Source organism: Cyprinus carpio, chromosome B7 (assembly GCF_018340385.1).
Source record: "Cyprinus carpio isolate SPL01 chromosome B7, ASM1834038v1, whole genome shotgun sequence".
Taxonomy (NCBI): Eukaryota; Metazoa; Chordata; class Actinopteri; order Cypriniformes; family Cyprinidae; genus Cyprinus; species Cyprinus carpio.
The window spans coordinates 32,315,538-32,334,898 of record NC_056603.1 but is presented as its reverse complement, the minus strand read 5'-3'; the positions used below and the strand labels follow the sequence as shown (position 1 = coordinate 32,334,898).

Sequence of the window (19,361 nt, the reverse complement as noted above, 5' to 3'; positions counted from 1 at the left end):
TGATCCATTGTGTACTTTTAAGTGATGGAGACAAGATGACCACGGCCCATTGCCATAACAATGTTTCCTGTGCCAATTTGTTAAAGTAAATGCAAAAACTAATTTGGTTTATGTTGAGATGGAAACACAGAAAATACATTTAGATATATAGGCCAATAATGGTGAGTGTACTTGGAATATGAAAAGAAATGCTGCCAGTTGAAAGAGCTCCTTCTTTTTCTGACTCTATCTTTCATCCCTGTTCAGTCTAAATTTAAGTTAACACAAAGACATGGTTTTAAAAATGGTAATGAAAATGAAATGAAACAATGAAAGTCTATTGTTTATTAAGAAATTAATTATTTTATTCAGGGACATCATTTTATTCAAGGACATATTAATTTGATCTGAAGTGACTTTTATAATGTTAAAAATCTTATAACTTTTTTTTTACAGAAAAAAGTAGCATGATTTCCACAAAAAAATATTAAGAAGCACATTTGTTTTCAATATGGAAACATTTCTATAAAATCAAAACATCATAATAAAATCAAGAAAAAAAAAAAAAAAATAAAAATAATAATAATAATAATAAAATACACAAGGACCAAATCGAAAGGACAGTTTCTGTCGGAGCAGAAATTATGCTCTGACAGGTTGAATCTAATTAAAATGTATTACACCCCTGTGTTATTAAACACTAATGCAATCTATCTGCCTGTAATTATAATCCAGATCAGACCTGTTGTGGTTAACCTCAAGCTCTGTCAGTGATCTATAGCATATCTTCTTTTCTTCCTTCCCTTTATTTCTTTCTGCTTTCTTTTTTCTATTCTCTGTCTGCTCATTCACACAGTGAAAATCGATCAACACTTCGAGATAAAACACTGAAGCAAATGCTTGATTATTGGGGGAATATTTAATTGCATGCTTAAAAAAAAGCTTTTAACAATGTGTGTACTGTATATCATACCCACCTAAGATGCAGCCAACAAGGCAACATTATTCAGGCCTCCCAGAATGCTGAACGTTAATGTTCCTTCACCAGCACTGCTCTCATCTAACACCTCATTGGGGTATGCAATGACCTCTTTTGTATTCTGGCTTTTTGAAGTGTTATCTCTCAGGATGAGAGTCTCATCCTGAGTGTTTATTATCTCTAATCTGGACCCTTGTTAGCTGGATTCATGTTGTGAGTATGATTTGGGATTAGTCTCATTATTCAGTTTGCTTTGTTTTTCATTTTGATATTGGTGTGTGATTATGAAACCCTCTCTGTATGCTCTGTTTAACTTTGCCCTTTTTGTGTTTAGAAGATGCCCTACCCTCACTTAAGTTTTCCCCCTTTTCTGTTTGTCATCTAAATCCTCCACTCTGAAATTGGAAGTGGCTTAATTAGCACTGCAAAGACAACAAGTCGTTGAGGCGTTCCCTGACGATTAACTTGAAGTGACAGTGTGTGCTTGTGTGTGCTGTTCTATGTTTAAGGGAGATGTCAGGCCGAACGAGACACGGAAGAGGTGCAACAATGAGAGAGAACACAGAGTGAGGTAACACAATGTAAAAGAAAAGAAAACACTGTCTGCTGGATTGAAGAGTTTATTTATCAGTATGCTAAGTACCAGTCAAAAAGTTTAAAAAAGATGCTGAGATAATGTTTTAGGACATTTATAGGCAAATTGTAATGTAGAGATATAGTCTGAAAGACAATAGACTGAAAAAAACAATAAAGATACATTCTCGATACACTCCCAGTGTCTTAGGCCATTGGCAGGGAAACACCCTGAATGGATGGCTCAAACCAGTGGCGTTTACTTTAATATCTTGCCAAGATGGACATTTTGACACATGCAGCCACATTAGCGCTTAGTCTATTGGTCAGCTATGTAGATAGAATTGAGTTGGTACATGTGTCTGGCTAGTTTTTAATACTAAACTGTAATTTAACAATAGCAGTCTTCTTACACTACTGCTTCCAATGTAGTATTATTAAAACTAGCCAGACACATTGCACCATGTTTGACATCACACGCACAACACCAAATTTCATTGGTTAACGCTTGTCTTGTAACCAAACGCAACATGTTATACTTGAATATACAGAAGCACAAACAAGATTTAAGGTTTAGACTTTGGTGTAAAATGAAACAAAAAGACACATATGCAGGAAAACAGCTGCTAATGCCATGAGCTGGTGTGTTTCTAGGATATGTGCTGGCAGACTGGCAGCAGTTGGCATGTCATTCCATAGACCTCAGCCAATCACACAGTCACCTTCAACTTCTAAAATGTAACAGCGGTCCTCTATGGCACATGGGTGGATAATGAGCTTTAACGTTCAAAGTAAGCTAAATAGATAATGATGACATGAAAGGAGAGGAGAAAGACTGATGTGAGGATGTTAAAACATACATGAGAGGAAAGAAAAAGAACCAGGAGGTGATAGATGGCAAATGAGGGGGTGGGAAACTAATTTTTCACAAAAAAGATCGAAAGTTTAATGAAAAAGAGGAAGGGGTGGGTGGGTTGTGGAGTGGGTTGGGGGATGGGGCTGATATTGAGGCCAGTTCATCTCTTTCTCTTTGTTTCTCTTGCTATGGGTTTGAAATAAGCAAGATTTTTCAATTTCCACATTGCATAAATTGAGATAATGAATGCGTCAGACTGTCTGTCCCTGTGTTTATGTTTGTGAGAGAGATACAGTTGAAGATGTGTGATTATATGGACAGGAAGATCTAAGAAAACAAGTGAGAAAGAGAGAACAAGAGAATTTCAACTGATACATAGGGAAAGACATGTCACTTTCTATAACATTCAGACAGGATTAGTTTTTTTAATTATGTTATGTTATGTATATTATATATATATATATATATATATATATATATATATATATATATATATAATATATATATATATATATATATATTTACATATCACATCAACGATTTCAGGTAATAATTCAGATGGGATTGGGATGTAGTTTTTAGGAAGGCTGGCATCATGAAACTCACTGCCAATGAGTTTGGCAATGAGTTAAGAGATATATAATTGTAACATTATGTGAATAATTAAAGGTGGTGATCAACCTAATCAGATGTTACCTATTGTTTTAATTATCTTTTAATGTCGTAAAGCAAAATTTGCATAACAGGCTATGCCCCGGACACCCCGGTATAAATAGGCCATTGTGGCATTTGCTCCCTCGTTCTGTTCTGATGAGTCATAAAAACATATCAACCCACTTAGAGGCAGTTTGAGTTGTGGCATAAGTGACACAATGTCTATGTCCCTCCATCAGGGAATTAGGCTTATAATATGTGACCAAAATGATCCCTTTCAGTCTGTCAATTTGACTGTGTATTAAGTTGACACTAGGGGTCCCTATACTAAATGCCACAGCTGCTTAATTGCATTACGAGTCCATGGGGGCCCAGATGTTGACAAGCCCAAGGTGTCACAACAAAATGCACCTCTCCTCATCATAACCTTCCAACACCCAAGACTTATGACCTCACTCTCCAACATCCAGGAGAGCTGCCATAGAAGGCAGAGGTCACCTCAGCTTGAGTCTTTTCTCAAATCTGAGAAGTAAGAAAAAGTAACAATTGAAAAGTCCTGGTTGTTAACATTGGGAAAGCATCCTATTCTTGAGGGGAAAGGATGCTACGGAGACCACATCCTACCCGAAGGGGAGGTGACATGTAGAGATCAACCTATGGAATCACTGAAAGGAAGTACTACTTAGGGAAGATTTCTGTGGTGGGCTCCGCCTAAGGGGAGAGCTTCCAAGCCATGACAATGGTGCACTAATCAATTATGAGAGTTCACTCGAGGAATAGTTCCCATTATAGTACAGGCAGGGTTCATAAGAAGGAACTGAACTAGATATTGGCACCTCAGAGAGGGGAACAGCACTGAGTTCAAGCTCTACACCCTACTAGACACCCAAGTTTAAGAACTAGTGGTCAAAACTCTTGAAGAGACTGGTTCCATTTGCAGACTGCAGAATCTGACAAATGTATTAGGTATAGCCCAACCTGCAGCTCTACATGTCTGCTAGTGAAGCACCATTCCCTAAAGCTGATGAAGCAACAATGCCCATGGTTGAGTGTGCCCTCACACCCAGTGGGCATGATAGACCTCTGGCCTGATTGGCCATAAGGATTGCACCCATAATCCAGTGGGAGATCCTTTGTTTGGAGACAGCATTCCCCTTCTGCTGACCTCCAAAGCAGACAAAGAGCAGTTCAGACATGGGTCGACTTCCGGATGGCAGATGGAGTACATGTGTTCGCGTATATCTCCCACTCTGTTTCTTTTGGACCACTCCATACATTAATTGCACCTTTAAATGGATCACAAGGATGAAATTTATACTCTTTTGTTAACATGACCTCAAAAGCCCGTCCTTTGAAGGCAAATCGAAGAAATGGTCTGTGTCTTGAAAGGATCATGCCATGAAAGTACTTCAGGTCTATTGCCGCAAACTAGTCTCGGTGCCTGACACATGTTAACATGTGCTTGAGGGTCAACATTCTGAACAGGAGCTTGTGAAGGGCCCGGTTCAGCACCCTCATGTCCAAGATTGGTCTGAGGCCCCCACACTTCTTTGGTACAATGATGTAAGGGCTGTAAAACCTTTTCTTCATCTCAGCCAGGGGACAGGCTCTATTGCACCCCTTTGCCAGAAGGGTCACCACTTCCACTCAAAGAACAGCAGCATTCTTGCCTCACACGGTGATAAACAGAATGCCACTGAACTTTGGCAGACGCCTGGCAAACTAGACCATAGCCCAGCCGAATGATCCTAAGGAGCCACCGGGAAGGACTGGGGAGCTTTAACCAAGTATCCAGATACCTTGCCAACAGCCTCAGTGGAACTATGTTCAACGTACCTGGGGCAGGGTTCCTGTGGCTTTGAGGTGTAACAGGCCCAGTGGCAGAAGACATGGTACCCTTCAGGCACAGAGTGTGTTGTCTGCCAGGTCTGTCAAAGGAGCCCATGACAAATGTGGGAACTGCATTTTGCCAACATGCATTATACTGGCTCGATGACTGACCTGTTGCATCAACGCATGAGGAGGCAGAGAACCTGCGTCCAAACAGGATCTAATCTAATCTTTGTCCCTGGCCATCACACATGGGAGGGCCAAAAACACCATTTGTGTGAGTGTGACCCATGGAAGTAGGAAATAGTTATTTTAATGACCATTCAGCGGCTATCCGCCAAGTCGAATTTGAATTGAAGCTGCTGATGGGGATCCACTATGATACAGGATCCACTAATTAAAATCAGAGACACTGCTTTTGCAAGATATGGGACAAAGTTCCCAGTTTTGGAACTGTCCCACTAAATTCAGTTGATAAACACTGAGAAACAGTCATGCTCAAAGATGCCAGATCCAACAAAAAAGTATGTTGGTTCAAGAAGTTCAGGATACACTGAATCCGGCAAAATGCATTTAATGCTTGTATAGTCTAATAAAGGAAATTTTTATTTTAGTATGACATTTGTGTGATTATGTGATGTATACCTTCTGACCTGTTATTCAGTTAATTATATTTAGTGGACTGAATCAGTTCTTTGGGATAAATTACATGGTACCACACAAACCTGGTTGCCAATCACAGAGCCGGTCACAGTTAAAAAAAAGCTTATTGCCAATTTAAATCCACAGTGCTGGCATGAAATTCTAGATGGTGCAGTCCAATAGGTCACAATAGGAAACTCAATCTGACATAATGACATCATTATCACATGTCTCTGCCGATTGGTTTCTCCTGTATCGGTAGCCAATGAGCTTGCTGCTCAACATTCAAATTCTTGGCTAATGCTTGTTGTAGCGGTTGCAGCTCACTTCAGAAACCACCTTCCCCAGCTCCACCTGTATAGATCTGCTACTGGGTGATCATGTAAGCTATGAGGGTTATTTCATATATGTTATATGTGCAGCAGCAGTATTTCTAACATGCTCACAGCAGCATGTTGTGGATGTATTGGCAGTAGCAAGACCAAACACATTAACATAGTCACGTACATTACCATACCAATCCCTCGGGGAGTTGTTATGACAGAAATCATGTTATCATCCAGTGTCACAGCAGGAAGGCTTTCTAACTACAGACTATGCAAATAATATTCACATAGTCTAATAGTAATAAAATTAACTTTCAGATGTGTTCTTTATTGTCCCGCAAAATCACATCTGCTGTCCTGTAACTGAGCAATAACCAAATGGTTACCATTCTGAAGATTGAACATCTTTCCAAGCAATTCAAATGTTTTCCTTCATATTAATCCAAAACATTAGTGGGACAGCCCATAGCTGCAGTTTCATAAACTGAAGTGAGTCTAAAGTATAAGGATGCATTATATGTTACTCTGCTCACTGCAGGGCTACTGTAGGTGAAATCTGAAAAGATCTAAAACTTGAAATGATTGAACTGTTACCATTGTATAAGCGCCCAACCCCAGGTTGCTCCAGAAGAACTGACCCTGTAAAAGTGTACAGTATGTTGATTAGAATTATTAGTAAATTGCAGTATTTTAGTGACTATTACAGTTTTCTCTAAGTGTTATCATTTCACCAGCTAATTAGAAGACTATTTATAATTCTTTGTGTGGAACTGGATGAGGCTGTGTGGGCGTTTCATTGTACTAGTTTGTCTAACAATCCAATTTACTCCACGCCCTCTATTATATCATCTGTTAATCGTTATCAGTATATCTACTCTCTTCACCTGTGCTTTGCTGTCTTCATCCTCCACTATTTTGTAAAATCATTCAGACAAATACAAATGATCTTGACAAAAGAATCTGCAGAAGAGGAATAAAGAAAACCAGGGTGTGAAGGCAAATGTAGAAAGTAGTTGACCTGTGTCTGTACAGCGCTTAATATACTGTAATTCTCTCTGTTTGATCTGCTGCCAGAAACAATATGTTCCTGTCCATGACCCCTGTCATCTGCATGCCTAATTCCAGGAGACCTAGCCATCCTTTCTCAAGTGCTGTACATCCTTTTGCTATCCTTTTTTAGATACTTCTAGAAGAGCACATGAAAATTATTTAAATGGTGGAGAATATTTGGACTGGTTTGAGCTGGGGCTCAAAAAATCTTCTCATCCTTTTTAAAAACTCAGATCTGAGAACTTCATGATTTACTTTGAAGACGTGCCCACTTTCTGCAACTGATTCCAGGAAAAAACCTACAGCCTCTAAAATCTCTGCTGATCTTCTTCCGTACCTTTTCTTCATTGTCAACATATTGTATACCACACTGCATCAGCTTCTCAATCATTCTGCTTCATGCTTCATAACATCTGGAAAATTAGGCCTTTATTCCACTTTATTCCAGAGTTCGGAGTCTAGACACTTTGTGGTCAGACTGGTTCCATTCATTCTTTGCTCTTTGCCACACTCTTGTTTGTCCTGTTTCTTTCTGCTTGTATTGAACTTCTAAATTTTCTCATGTTTCAGATCTGTTTAGGCCTCTACACTGGCCTACAGTGCTGATATTGGCCTGGCTGATAATGGCCTGATCATCTAACTCCTGTGTTTACAAATACAAAGATCCAAAAACAAGAAACATATTTTCTTGCATGCCAATTCACACTCATCAGAACAACTCACTCTACAGTTACTTTAAGAGACACACTCTTCAGATTCCTCTACTTTAGGACCCACATTAATTAATATAAAAAACAGTTTTTAAAAGTCTGTCTAATACCAATGAACTGATTTTCATGTTATTGCTGTTAACTGGTATATGGTTGATATTAAAATGTATACTATTTAAAAAATGTTATTGAAATAAAAAAACAAAACACTAAAACTAAAATCACTGGTTTTAAAGTAAACTTTGTCATCACATTAAACTGTTATATGTACAGTATGAAATTAATTCAGTTAAGATTACAAATTCTTAAGATAGCATTTAACAATGTAATTGAATTATCTGTAAGTTAATTAAGGTACTTAAAATAAACATGAAAAGTTAATTATCCAATATCGACTGATTGAGATAATTTAAAAGCCTTACACAATCAATAAACCCTGTGGAAACACATATAAAATGCCATCCACAGGCCTTAAAATATAGGAAATATGGTTACACTTTACAATATGATCTCATTTGTTAACATTAGTTAATGCATACACCAGCATAAACTGAACAATATATTTTTACAGCATTTATTATTCTTGGCTAATGTTAATAAAAATAATAATGTCAGTTCACAGTACATTAATGTTAACAGATACAACTAATATATTACTGTTTTGAACATAATATTAACTAATATTAGTAAATGATATATAAATATTGTTCATGTTAACTAATATAGTTAATGTTAACTAATGAAACCTTATGGTAAAGTGTTACCAGAAATACTTCTCCAAGCCTTCTACGTATACATGATTTTGTATAATTGTTTAGATTCTGTGGCTTGTGGCAGGCCTTCTGACAGGCAAGGTTGAGAATCATGCCTCTGTCTGTCTCATAAGCTTAAAAGCTAATTCCTCAACATTAGCGCAATGTTCAGAGACACTGCCTGTGCCGCCCATAAGCTGCTCATCATTGTTCTTTAATCAGAAAGCTGTTGTTCAGAAAGCACCAGATAGAAACGCGTGCATGACAGTAGAAAACAGACTTTATTGCAATCTAAATTATGACTGAATACTGCCACCTAAATCTACACACCTGACTCCACCCAAGATGCTGTCACCGCTGATCATGAGGGAGTAGAGCGCATATGTGTGGACTGCCCCAAGCAGCTCTGCCCTGGTTTCAGTGTCTGCTGTATGTGTATGTGTTCAGAGCAGGGAGCAGGTGGTGAAATTTGGAGAACATGACCAACTCATAAATGATGAATATCTCAATCCCATTGCCCTGCCTGGATGCATCACATCTATGATATATAAAGCTGCACAACCTCATGTCTCTCTCTCGTGCATGCATGTTGTGTTTTGCTGAACAAACAGATGCTTAAGATGTTTGGAGTGTTTCGCAGACAATGACCTAATCCCATATGTGCTTATGTATATATGCAAACAATTCCATATCAGATAATAGTTGAATATAGTTCTAGTAGGAATGCCAATTCAGTGTCGTCATCATTTATAAATAATGATTAAAGTTGGAATTTAAAGGATGATGTGAAATTAAACAATAGCTCAGCTACAACTTAAATGGCTGGTCTGCCATTAATTGATTCAACTGGTATTAGATTGGTAATTATAAGAGGATGTGATCAAATCACTCCTCTTTAGATAAACAATCATCTCAATGCAAAATCACCCCCTGTGGTGGAAATGTGGATTGCATTAGCATGTAATATTCAGTGCACAAGTGTTTTTGATTTGATGGTTATTTTGATTTGATGCTTCATGAATTACATGGAAGGAATTACATGCATTTTATTGTACTGTATATTTGGTGTCATGACCTCTACATTAGCATGTCTGAAGGTTAAGTACATTGGAATATTTATCATTTTAATCTAAAGTGATGCTGCTTTAACTCATACTGCATTTGTGGCTCAAGGCGAGATTAGCAGATCAGAGGTCACATGATACTCTCACATGTGTATCTGCCTCACTATGAACATGAGATTAGAATTTAATTCAGAGGGTGTATTTTATGGCTGTCTGTGAAAGTGTGCATGCATATGTTCGTGTCTCTGTGACTTACAGTATGGTCTTTGCCTAAAGAATACTTAATGCAAATAACTAACAGTTAATACTAATAACTAAATAGTTAATATTAGTTGAATAATTCACACCATGTAATCACACCATATGGGCATGCCAAAATGTAATTATTCTTTTGTCCACTTAATTGCATTTGTTTTTAGAACCTTTTATGATAACCTTTCTTTGTCCAGTTATGACTGTGTATGTCCCCCTTACATAAAAACTATAAAACTATATGTGCACATGCACGTAGTGAAAACAGACTGGCTTGACAGTCATAGTTTTCTTGGATCCATGTGAATGGGGATCTGTATGCAAAACTTTGTAAAAAAAAAAAACAAAAAAAATGCAAAGGAAACACTTTTTTGTTGTTGTTTTTAATACATTGTTGTCTTGTAAAAATGAAAAATATTCAAGAAACCCATAAAGGCAACATTTAAACATTTTTATGAGGGTGAGTAAATGGTTAAATTTGGGTGCATCATCTCTAAAATCATAAAAAAACCAATATAAAAATTATTACAATATACAGAAAAAATAATATTTAAATAATATTAAGAATGATTACTATATTCATAAACAATGGTATTTGCATGGTTTTCTAAGCTACTGTGCTAATACTGTTGTATTACCATATTATTATGAAAATAAAACATCACTTTTGTCATTCTTCTTCAGACATTTACTGTATTCTTCTCTACTCTTTGTTAGTAGGTCAGCAGTAATTTACTGGCAAACTACAGATCCGTCTGTGGCATCCAGCTTGCCTGTTCTTTTCAGTTCATACAAAAGCTCTACCACATTTGATTTTTCCTCTTTACTCTCTGCTTCTGTCAAGCCAATACTTCTCAGAGTGACTGCCTTTTTATTCCACATCTGTTGGGATGAACTATCTTTGTCTTTCTTTCCTTATTGTCTCTATGTGTGCCATTTGTTGACTGTTACATAATAACTGTAAATGTCCATGACTATTATGTGAAGGATTCTCTGGACCCAGACAATCACATCTGCCCTCAGCTTTGTCACCCTTGAAGGTGAAGTGTGAAATTTTTTCGAAGTTAAAATACTTTCTCCTAACACAGTCTAATGTGCAGAGACAACTATAAATAAGCTATTCATAGGTTGATTTCCTGAATAGTGGAAACATGGTTGCTCTGTGCCACTTTCAAAACATTGCTTTATTTGAGCAAGTGATATCTGATTCATCTGTGCCACTGTTTCATTTGTTAAAACTGTCAGTCAGGTGATGGGGTGAAAGAACTGGTAGATGTGTTAGGGAAACCTGTTTGAAAACAGTGATTATTTTTCACTGTTCATTTGGCGCCACTAGTGGCACAAATGACACACTGCACATTTAACTTGATTGTGGCCATGCTAAATGCTAATAATAACGAAATGCATAAGATCATGAAAAAATAATATGTTGTTGAGCATCAATCATCTTTTTTAATCAGCCTAATCACCCGTGTGAGTTACATTAATTAAATCACAGTTCAACATACCGAACATGATGGCCCTTGTCTCTTATTAATTATCACCAACCACAACCTGCTAATCATCACAAAAAGCAAGCAACAGGAAGTTAAGTGTGGAATTTTGATTAGACACTGATTATTGGTGTGTGTGTGTGTGTGTGTGTGTGTGTGTGTGTGTGTGTGTGTAGGTGATGATCAGGTGTCTTTAACTGACGTTGTACACACAGCCTTCAGTTTAGTATTTCCAATATTGGTACTATGTAGCAAACTGGCTATGATTCTGTGTCATTTATTATGAATCTCCTCTCTGTGTTAAATTTAATGCTTCGAGGCTTTCTTTAGAAATAAAAAACACTCAAGAAAATGAAAGTGGAGTGTTTTAGGACCTGCACTTAGAGAAGGAGCTCATTAATGCTTCACAATGCAGTTGAAGTGGAGAAAACACTCAACATACCTTTTTATAGTCACCACCCTGACATAATGAAACACACTGGGGAAAAAATTAGATTTGCATATATTATTTCAGTGCCAAAACTTGCGTTGCACTGTACAATTTTAGACCCAATTTCATAGTCTGCTGTAAGTCATCAGTCATTAGCCACTTTTCCACCATCAGGCTGAACCGTTCTCGTTGCTTAACCATTCCATTCCATGCAGAAAACATAACTGGAACCATTCTTTAGCGTTCTTAGAACTGTTTGGCCTGACAGTGGAAAAGCTGTTTTTGATTGATAATTGTGATGAAGATCTGACAGAGTTCCTATTACACCTGTCTATTAAAGAACCAATAAAAGAACAGCAATTGATGATGACGTGTATCAATTTGAAAGACAGAGAATGAGAGATGTTCTATTACAACTATTAATGCTAGCTTGTCTGTATGAAATGCAACATAAATATCTAGTTATACTGAAGAATCCAAATGACTGACCAACCAACCAATGCATTTGTCTACACTGAAAAAACAAACAAATAAACAATAAAAAACATTTGCACATTTGTCCAAAGTAGCATACATAATTTTCATCATTTCAAATTCAATTTGTCTACACAGAAAAAACAAACAAATAAAAAACAAAAACAAAAAAAAAAACATTGCAACAATTTTCACTCAGAAATTGCACATATTTGCAAATAATTACAAAGAAATGGCAAGTAACACAGAATTAAATGTGATATTTTGAATTGAAAAAAAAAATAGTATTCTCTTGTAAAATGTATTCCAATAATCGTATTGTGCATTGTTAACAAAAGTCAGTGCACTGCCAGCCACAGTTAGCACTGGTGCTATTAATATGTGCAAAAATAGGCGATACATATATGTTTATTTCACAATCTCATTATATTCCTGTAGTTTGAACAATGCATAGATCATGGGTTCGAGTTCATAGACATAGAGATTGCGTGAACTGAATAAAGTGTACACCTTGCATGCAGTGTACACTGTTTTGGATAAAAATGCATAAATGTAAAACTAGGTGTGCACTTTCTGCATACTAAAGAGCCATTTTAAGTGGCTCCGTTGAAGTGATGCTGTAAAGTACACCAGTTCATGGTAATCTGCTGCACTCAGAAATGACCTGAAAGTTGGCAAATTGTGGCAAGCAAATTATTTTCAGCACAGATGTTTTGGTCATGCTTGCGGTGTTACCCAATTTGCATAAATCATTTAGTGAATTGTGTGTTAAAACAAAACAGACAGCATGGGTAAATAAACAACGCTATCAGCAGACGCGGTTCAATCTTAGTTAATTCCCTACTTTATCTCTCACTTACTTTTTGTCTTTTCTTTGTTTACTGCTTCTCCTTCTTTTTTCTGCCTCCTTCTTGCTTAGTCTTTTGCAATAATTACGAGTAATATGTGTGTGAGGGAGAAGCAGCAGGTAAATGCAATAAAACACATAGCTGACAAGATCTTAATTGAGCTGCTGGATTCAGCTCAAGAACACACACACAAAAAATTCTAATAAGAGCCCAGTGGGGATGGGATGGAGGGCATCGAAAAATTTACTAGTTGGGGGAGTGATGGAGAGCGGAGTTAGGACAGAGAAAGGTAAAGAAAGGTAAAACGAACTCAACTGTATTTCCTCAGTCCTCTAAGGAGAAGTTTGAATCTCAGCTCATGAATAATCTAAGCTAAAGTTTGAATTAATGGATTGAGCAAAACATGAGGATAGGAATAGTGTTGAAATTGCTCCATTGGGAAGGAAGATTAAATATAATAGACACTTATGATCTGTAATACTTTCAAATTCAAAAAGTTTGCTTCTGAGTTTGTGCAGTTGTGCTTATATACTTGAATGTATGGAATGTACATCCCTTTGTAGAGCAGAAAATCCCACTGTCAACAGAATTTTTCATCCCGTTTAAAAAATGTATTCACTCTCTTTGTCTCTGTCTTACTCTTTCTGTTCCTCACAGAGAAGAAGATGAGGGCTATTGGTTAAGCCTACTTTAATTTAATGTATCTGTCAGTTTTAATTGAACAAAGATGAATGAATGTGTAATGAAGTCAGTGGGTGGTGAAAGTGGGAACACTGAGGTACTATAGCCATAATAATATTCAGTTGTTCTTGACACAGTGGCTTTTAACCTCTTGCGTATCCATACAGTATATGCACACACATAAACAGTCTGTGAGTACTGTTGAGACTCTAAAAAGTATAAATATATAATACCTAAATAAATAATATATAGCTTCCGCTCTTTAATTTTCTTTTTAGTCTGTCCCAGATTTGATATCCCCTACAGTTGGACTTCTGGTAGACCTCTACATATTCTCTCATTTCACTATGAATATTGTAGTGTTTTTCATAACTTTTTTCTTTTTTTTCAAGACCTTATGTTTACCGCTCATGCAAGTTGCAAATGTACTCAAATGTAGTGTGCACCAGGTAAATAGTTCACAAATGTTTACAAACATTTAATGAAGAATTTTTTTTTAAATCATATATATTCAGCTTTGCCATGGCAGGAATCAATTACATTTTAAAATATGTTAAACCAGAAAACTGAAAATATTTAATAATATTACTGTTTTACTGTAATGTTAACCACAGTGTGTCACATGTACCACAAAAAAAAAAAAAACACCTACTGGTATGATCATGTTAATGAACTTCTGAAAATTTCTTCTGAACAGTATCGGCAAAACAGTTTCAGTGTGCTTGTTAAACTATTGTGCAGTACTTATTATAGCTCAAGGTGTTTGTTTGAGGAAAACAATGCTGAAATGTCTCTCTATGGGAGGAAGATGTTCTCACTTTGTTTATTAATTACGAAGCAATTATTCTGAATCCTGTACTTAAAGTTTCCACCCTCAGTGACATTTACATTGGCGAAACAAAACATCATTAATAATGCATGAAATGATGATGTGTTTTGGGTGTGTGCTTGTTTACTGTATGTCAGTGTTATGCAAATCCTGGTGTGAATTACAGATGAGTACACACAAATTCATTAAAACTGAAATTCTTGCTGTTTAGAGTCATAGTTTCACAGCGTGTGTGTGCATGTGTTAAAGTAATTAAAAAAGAAATCATGTAAGTGTGTTTAAAGAAATAGCACTGTGTCACCATGTCTCTATTTTCCTCTCTCTACAGGAAAACAATCGAGGTGAAGATTATAGATGATGAAGAGTATGAAAAGAACAAGACCTTCAGTATTGAGTTAGGAGAGCCAGTCCTACTAGAGATTGGACAGAAACATGGTAAATTTACATTGACATTTAATCATTTAGCAGATGCTTTTATCCAAAGCAACTTACAAATGAGGACAATAGAAACAATCAAAGCCAAAAAAAAGCAATAATACAGTATGTAAGTGCTGTGACAAGTCTTGGTTTGCCTAACACAGTAAACGTAGCAAATCTTTTCTTAATATTAAATAAAAAGAAAACAAGTAGATAGAATAGAAAAAGAATAGGGAACATTAGTGTTAGAGGGTCATTTTTTTTTTCAAATAAAAGTAAAACAAGAAAAAAAAAAAAAAAATAGAAAAAGATAATGCTAGAGTCACATTCTCCTAAAAAAAAGACAAGTAGTTAGAATAGAAATACAATAGAGAATGCAAGTGTTAGAGGGTTAATTGTTTTTTTTTTTTAAATAAAAAAGAAAACAAGTAGATACAATAGAATTAGAGTAGAGAGTTCTAGAGTTAGAGGGTGAAATGAAGATGGAAGGGATGGGTTTTTAGTTTTAAACTGTGTGAAATGTGTGCACATATGTTTTTAAACATCTGAATGTTTTGCAGTATTCAGAGCTGAACTGAAATGCCTTTACAATTTCAATTCACTTTCTGAACTGGAATTTTAATGAGATCGTAAACGATGCAGAATTCCAATTTGAATTTTAATAGGATTAAAATGGAATGAAATTCAGAGAAATTCACATAATTTAGCTTGATAGATCCTTTAAATGCAGGGACTGCAGATGAGAACTAATGTGTGGCTAAATCTGGCAAACTTACATGATCTCACATCAGTTAATGTACCCCCTTTTTTTTATTAATTTCCCCCTTTCAAAATAAAGAATAAAGAATTATGTATAGAGAATATACCCATAAACAAAGAACTACCAAACTGATCAAATTGGTCTTTAGTATTGATAAAGTTTGTTTGTTTGTTTGTTTGTGTGTGTGTGGATCTTCAACTTACTATTTATTAATTACATTTATTATTTCACACCTTTTCTAATCGGATGTATAGAAATAAAAGACTGTTTGCTAATTAGCCAGTGGAGTACACCAGACGGAAGCAGCTGAATGTCACAGCCTTGTTTTTGTGCCACTTTTTGTTGTTCATTCTCAAAAAATAACTAAAAATTAAAGCTTGCAGAATGAGCAGTGCAGTCAAAGCCACAAATAAATGATCGTGGAAGTCATTTAATGAGGAGAGCATGAGAGCATGAATGATAAAAGATAAGATAAAAGAAAGGAAAAAAGCTCAATTAAAAAAGAAATTGAGCGTTCATGATGAGCAGTGATTACGTAATTCTCTTTTCAGCTTTAAGATGTTTTTAATGGAGTGAAAATGATTTCTTTCTTACCCTCTTAGCATGCATCATTTCAGATCCCCTGGCTTAGTAAATCATTTGTACTGTTGGAAATATGTTTACAGTAAAGGCTTAAACATTAATACCTGCAGGCTTTGAAGTTTGTTACCTCAGAAAATAATTAGCTGTCTCTGTATCACCTTGTGTTAGCAGTGTGACTATCACTATTCTCTACATTATTTATACAGCCTTCTCTGGCAGTGACCCTTCCATCTTAAATGCCTTACTTTACAATTCAATTAGCACAATGGCACACATAAGATTTATGAAATTTCCTGCTTGTCAGTTTCAGAAATTGCAAAGTGAATTATTCCATCCAGCCATCAATCACTGTTACACCTGTTCATTTTTGTTCGTTTAATATCCACATTGTACTAGCTGGACAATTATAGGGAATATGTTCCCAGTAAGTTTTTCTGTCATGTTTTATGTTTAGGAGACTCTAATGAGAATAAGCCAGAGATTGGGGCGGAGGAAGAGGAAGTAGCTAAGATGGGATGTCCTAGTCTGGGAGAACATAACAGATTGGAGGTGGTGATTGAAGAGTCTTACGAATTTAAGGTAAAACTGCCTCTTTAACCCTTAAGTGATGCAATTATGCAACACAATGAGTTGCAAACCTTTTTTTAATTTATTTATTATTATTATTATTTTTTTTTGCAATGCATACTGATTAATGTGTAATATTTAAGCAGTATCACCAGTTATGCTAATATATCATTATTATTGTGGATGTGATGTTATGTAACAGTTATATGAATATAAAGCAAAGTCAAAGCACCAAACTGTGCAACACTGACTGAAAGCCAGTATGGAACAGTTCTTAATGTGGCTGCACCTGTGTGTGTGTGTGTGTGTGTGTGTGTGTGTGTGTGTGTGTGTGTGTGTGTGTGTGTGTGTGTGTGTGTGTGTGTGTGTGTGTGTGTTTGTGTGTGAGAGTGTGTGTGTGTGTGTGTGTGTGTAGAGCACAGTGGATAAGCTCATTAAGAAGACTAACCTGGCTTTGGTAGTCGGCAGCAGTAGCTGGAGAGAGCAGTTTGTGAGCGCTGTAACTGTGAGTGCAGGTATGCTACTTCCTGTTTGTTCACCCTTTACATTTTGTACATGGGCATTAGCATTCATCATTTAGACGCTTATACAATTATGAATATGTATTTATGCATTTTCAGCTTCTGCAAAAATAAGAAATATGGTTTGATTAAAAATATACACAAATAAACAAAAAAAATTTTCAGTAAGTACTATTTAAATAAAAAAAAAAACAACAAACAACATAAATAAAAGTTACATTTATAATGTTACAAAGAGTTCTATTTCAAATAAATGCTGTTCAGACATGCTAAATGCAGAGAATCCTGAAAAAATATATATATATCAAGTTTTCCCATCAATATATTAAGAAGCACAACTATTTTCAACATTGGTAATAATAAGAAATGTTTTTTGGGTACCAATTCAGCATATGAGATTGAATCCTAAAGGATTCATGGCTGCCGAATTCAGCTTCACAGGGATAAACTATATTTTAAATTACAAACAGAGAACTATTTTAAAATATTACTGTTTATACTGTATATAAATTCAGCCTTGGTGATCATAAGACACTTCATTCAAAACATTAAAAATCTTACTGAACCCAAAGTTTTGACCCATAGAGTGCTGCGTCTGTTTGAATCTCAATGAAAATATCAAGCATATTTAACTTAACGATTTTCTTTTATGAGTCAGAAGGTGTCTTTACACAGCTGAGTTCAGACTGCTTTGTACCTGCTCAAAATTCAGTGTAAAGGTGCCAGACCTGCTCAGACCCACCTCAGCCCCTTGTATCCAAGCATAAAGTAGTAACTGCTGTCGAAGTGCATTCATGTCACCTCTGAGATATGAAGGCCTCTAAAGACACAGAAGGTGTGCTTCTAACATATATTTCTTATCTCAGGTGACGATGATGAGGAGGAAAGTGGTGAAGAGCGTCTTCCATCCTGCTTTGATTACATCATGCACTTCCTCACAGTCTTCTGGAAGGTTCTCTTTGCCTTCGTCCCACCCACAGAGTATTGGAATGGATGGGCATGCTTCATTGTGTCCATCTCTTTGATTGGTGTCCTGACGGCGGTCACAGGCGATCTTGCTTCCCACTTTGGGTGCACTGTTGGCCTGAAGGATTCAGTCACCGCTGTGGTCTTTGTTGCCCTGGGAACATCTGTCCCAGGTTAGTCAAGTCAAGTCAGCTTTATTTATATAGCGCTTTATACAGTACAGATTGTTTCAAAGCAGATTTATGGTGATAAACAAGAAAATAGATTCAGTGATGCAAACAAAATTCAATTGTGCTGTAAAGCAGCTTTAAAAAGACAAAAGTAACAGTCATTATTAAGTTGAAATAAGTTTAGTGTTGATTCGGTTTGGTTCAGGGTCCAAAAAATGCGCCCAAATTCAATTGCTTGTTACCAAGTTTGCATGCATTTATGCATTTATGAAATATTTTTACATTTTCTGAAGAACATGTCAATAGTGCTTCCACATACAAATCCATCCTTCAGTATGCTGCGTTGTTGTGGATGCTTGCCAGTGCATATAGTAGTATTTTTTGACTTGTTGCCAAGTGGGCTCTACGATATTCTGGGTCACTGAGCTTATCCCATCTCTCTATAACTTAGAAAGCACCACTACTAAGAATATTAATAGTATGTATTTCTTCTTAAAATGTCAAATAATAAAATCTAAATTCAAGAGCAACCAGGGTTGTTATTGTTAACTTTAACTAAAGTTAAATAGAAAAATAAAAAAACACAAAGTAAAACGAAAGCACATAATAAAAATACTAAAACTGGAAATATAAAATATAAAGCTAATTCTAAATATTTTAAAATACTATAATAGTACATAAATAATACTGACATAATCTACATACTGTACATGCCATGCCTGCATTACCTGTCAGACACTTTTCATCACCTCAGAGCAGGTGAAGGAATTTTGACCGTGTTTTATTGCGGCTGGTTATTAGAGCAGAAGGGCATTAATGTGTGGCTCATCTCATCTTCAGTACAAGTGTATGTGTTTGTATGTGTGTCTGTTTTTTTCCCTTGATTCTGTTCAGTGCACTCACCTAAACCCTGTCTGTTTTCTCTCTCTTCCTCCTTCTTCTTTCTCTTCCTTTTC

General features: G+C 36.1%; 1 protein-coding gene across 3 annotated transcripts in view; it reads left to right on the top strand.

Annotated features, from left to right (window-relative positions):
* Positions 1-19,361, top strand: part of slc8a4b (solute carrier family 8 member 4b) — a 66,052-nt gene that overhangs the window by 44,290 nt on the left and 2,401 nt on the right. For 2 of the 3 annotated variants that reach the window (XM_042728351.1, XM_042728353.1), the window contains 4 exons: positions 14,751-14,857; positions 16,636-16,760; positions 17,164-17,263; positions 18,136-18,408. In XM_042728351.1, coding sequence (XP_042584285.1) covers positions 14,751-14,857; positions 16,636-16,760; positions 17,164-17,263; positions 18,136-18,408 — 605 coding nt within the window. Of the gene's footprint in view, positions 1-612; positions 1,530-14,750; positions 14,858-16,635; positions 16,761-17,163; positions 17,264-18,135; positions 18,409-19,361 lie in introns of those variants that run through there. The other variant, XM_042728352.1, reaches the window with a different exon arrangement.